At 42.5% G+C, this 2201-nt stretch overlaps 1 protein-coding gene across 1 annotated transcript; it reads left to right on the top strand.

Annotated features, from left to right (window-relative positions):
• The first annotated feature begins 318 nt into the window (after positions 1-318).
• Positions 319-1509, top strand: LOC145401694 (uncharacterized). Its single transcript, XM_080273878.1, has 2 exons — positions 319-502; positions 1224-1509. Exons 1-2 carry the CDS (start codon positions 319-321, stop codon positions 1409-1411), a joined length of 372 nt encoding a protein of 123 aa, XP_080130004.1. The 3' UTR covers positions 1412-1509.
• Positions 1510-2201: the final 692 nt, after the last annotated feature.

The following is a 2201-nucleotide window of genomic DNA, read 5'->3' as shown; positions in this document are numbered from 1 at the left end:
GGAGCAGCAGCAATTGAAGGGAAACAGACCACAAGAAATGAGACCACAGGAGCAGCAGCAGTTGGAGGGTTTGGTGAGGGAGAGATCGAGAGTATGGGAGCAGCAGCAGTTGGAGGGAAACAGACCACAAGAGAAAAGACCGTAGGAGCAGCAGCAGTTGGAGGGAAACAGACCACAAGAGAAAAGACCGTAGGAGCAGCAGCAGTTGGAGGGAAACAGACCACAAGAGAAAAGACCGTAGGAGCAGCAGCAGTTGGAGGGAAACAGACCACAAGAGAAAAGATCGTAGGAGCAGCAGCAGTTGGAGGGAAACAGACCATGAGAGAAGAGACCATAGGAGCAGCTGCAGTTGGAGGGCCTGGTGAGGGAGAGAATGAGAGTATAGCAGCAGCATCATATACGGTCCATCCCATCATGCTTATGACTGTGGAGCTGGCTGACCCAGAAACTGGCATTGTACTGCCCTGTGTTTTGGCTGGTGACCACTCCAAAGAATTCTTTGGTCAGTGATAACATGGTACTGTGTGTGTGTGTGTATATATATATATATATATATATATATATATATATATATATATATAATTATTGTGAAACTAATGACTGAAAAGGATTAAGAAAATAGGGGGAGGGGCATCCGTTGAGGACTTTGTAGTATCAGAGGGTACATGTCAGTATTCTTTTTTACTGTTGTAATGTCCAGCTTAACTGGTTGATATTGTTCCTTGAATCTTTGTGATATATTTTTTTTAGTTGTTGCTGCTCCCAGATGGTTATATTCAGTGTAGGACCAGGAATTTCCTTTCATATTGACAGGGTTCAGTTGAATCCTTTCAGTTAAAAAATCTTTCCCAAACAGAATAAAATCAGATGGTGGTAGAAGAATAACTTACAAAGTACACCATAGGGCAGAATTAACATCTTTAGTACATTACAATATAGTAGTCTTTTTTGCTAGACAGTTTTATTCAGTGTAGGGGAGACCTTAGGGTTTATCCTTTCATAATGTTATAATCTTTTAATATTATTCCTTCTACCATTAGACTTCTTTATTCAGCTAAGGGCAGACGGTGTAGTAAAGCAGTTAGAGACTGTGTTTCTTAGCTTTTTCATATTGAAACATGCTTTTAATCTTATTTGTGCTAATACCAGAGAACTGTTTGTAGTGTATGGGAGATCATTTATAATGAAGAGGTTAAGCTTACTAATATCCTGTAATTGTGCAGGTGTGTCTTGTGCCTTCTCCTGGTTGGTAGCGGATGGTGATGAAGACAGCGAGAGGAAGCAAGTAATTAAACTAATGAATGCCTTACTTGATGACTACAGACCACAAGTGTTTGCCATAAAGAAGATGAAAACTCCCCGTGGTGACCTCAAGTATCAGATACGCCACACCTCACTCAGATTTCTTTAGCCACAAATGTTCACTCTTGTAGAATTTTTACCAGATCTGTTCTTTGTATATTTGTATAATGCAAGTTTTGAAAGTCATTGTATTGCGTCTACTTTTCAATCTTGCTCATCTTGTGGGTATCCGCCCTACACAGTCCCAGCCAGCATTAGTAGACCCTTATCCCTGAGGTCATTTTGTAGGACCTTCTCCAGAATCATTTTGCAGAGTGTATGGGAGAAATGGAGTTCCCCCGAGCTAAGCCCCATATTGGACTATATAGCCCCGCTAGGGTTACAGGAGGGAGCTACCCCTCCCGGCACGGCAGCCCGGGCGAGGCTCGAACTTGCAATCCCCCGATCACAAGTCCAGCGCGCTACCACTGTGCTACCGCGCCCCCCTTTGCAGAGTGTAGGTCTGTCTCATGATGTTGCTGTCCATAATCACACATTTGTATTTGTCAGACATATTTTGTCCACCATTCTCTCCACATATTCAGACAACCTCCATCTCCTTCAGTGTATATATTGCCAGTGCCTTCAGTTCCCAGCTGATCTCTCAGCTCTTATCAGCAATCTTTCCTTTTACCGTACTTTTGTGTAGGGAAACATTACACATCTTTTTAGCCATCTTTATATATATGCTTATATTTATGAATGCCCTGTCCATTTACTGCCTAGGATTCACTATGGACCCCTCTTTGTCAGTGGAGCTAGCTTCATCTTCCCCCCCCAGGCATAGATCGTATCACCCAGGGGGAAAAAAAAAAAATCCTGTATATAGTTCAGATACATTCCACCACAGAGACACTTCA

Source organism: Coenobita brevimanus, chromosome 6 (assembly GCF_032717465.1).
Source record: "Coenobita brevimanus isolate Jiangsu-jjx chromosome 6, ASM3271746v2, whole genome shotgun sequence".
NCBI lineage: Eukaryota > Metazoa > Arthropoda > Malacostraca > Decapoda > Coenobitidae > Coenobita > Coenobita brevimanus.
This window is presented reverse-complemented; position numbering and strand designations above follow the sequence as displayed.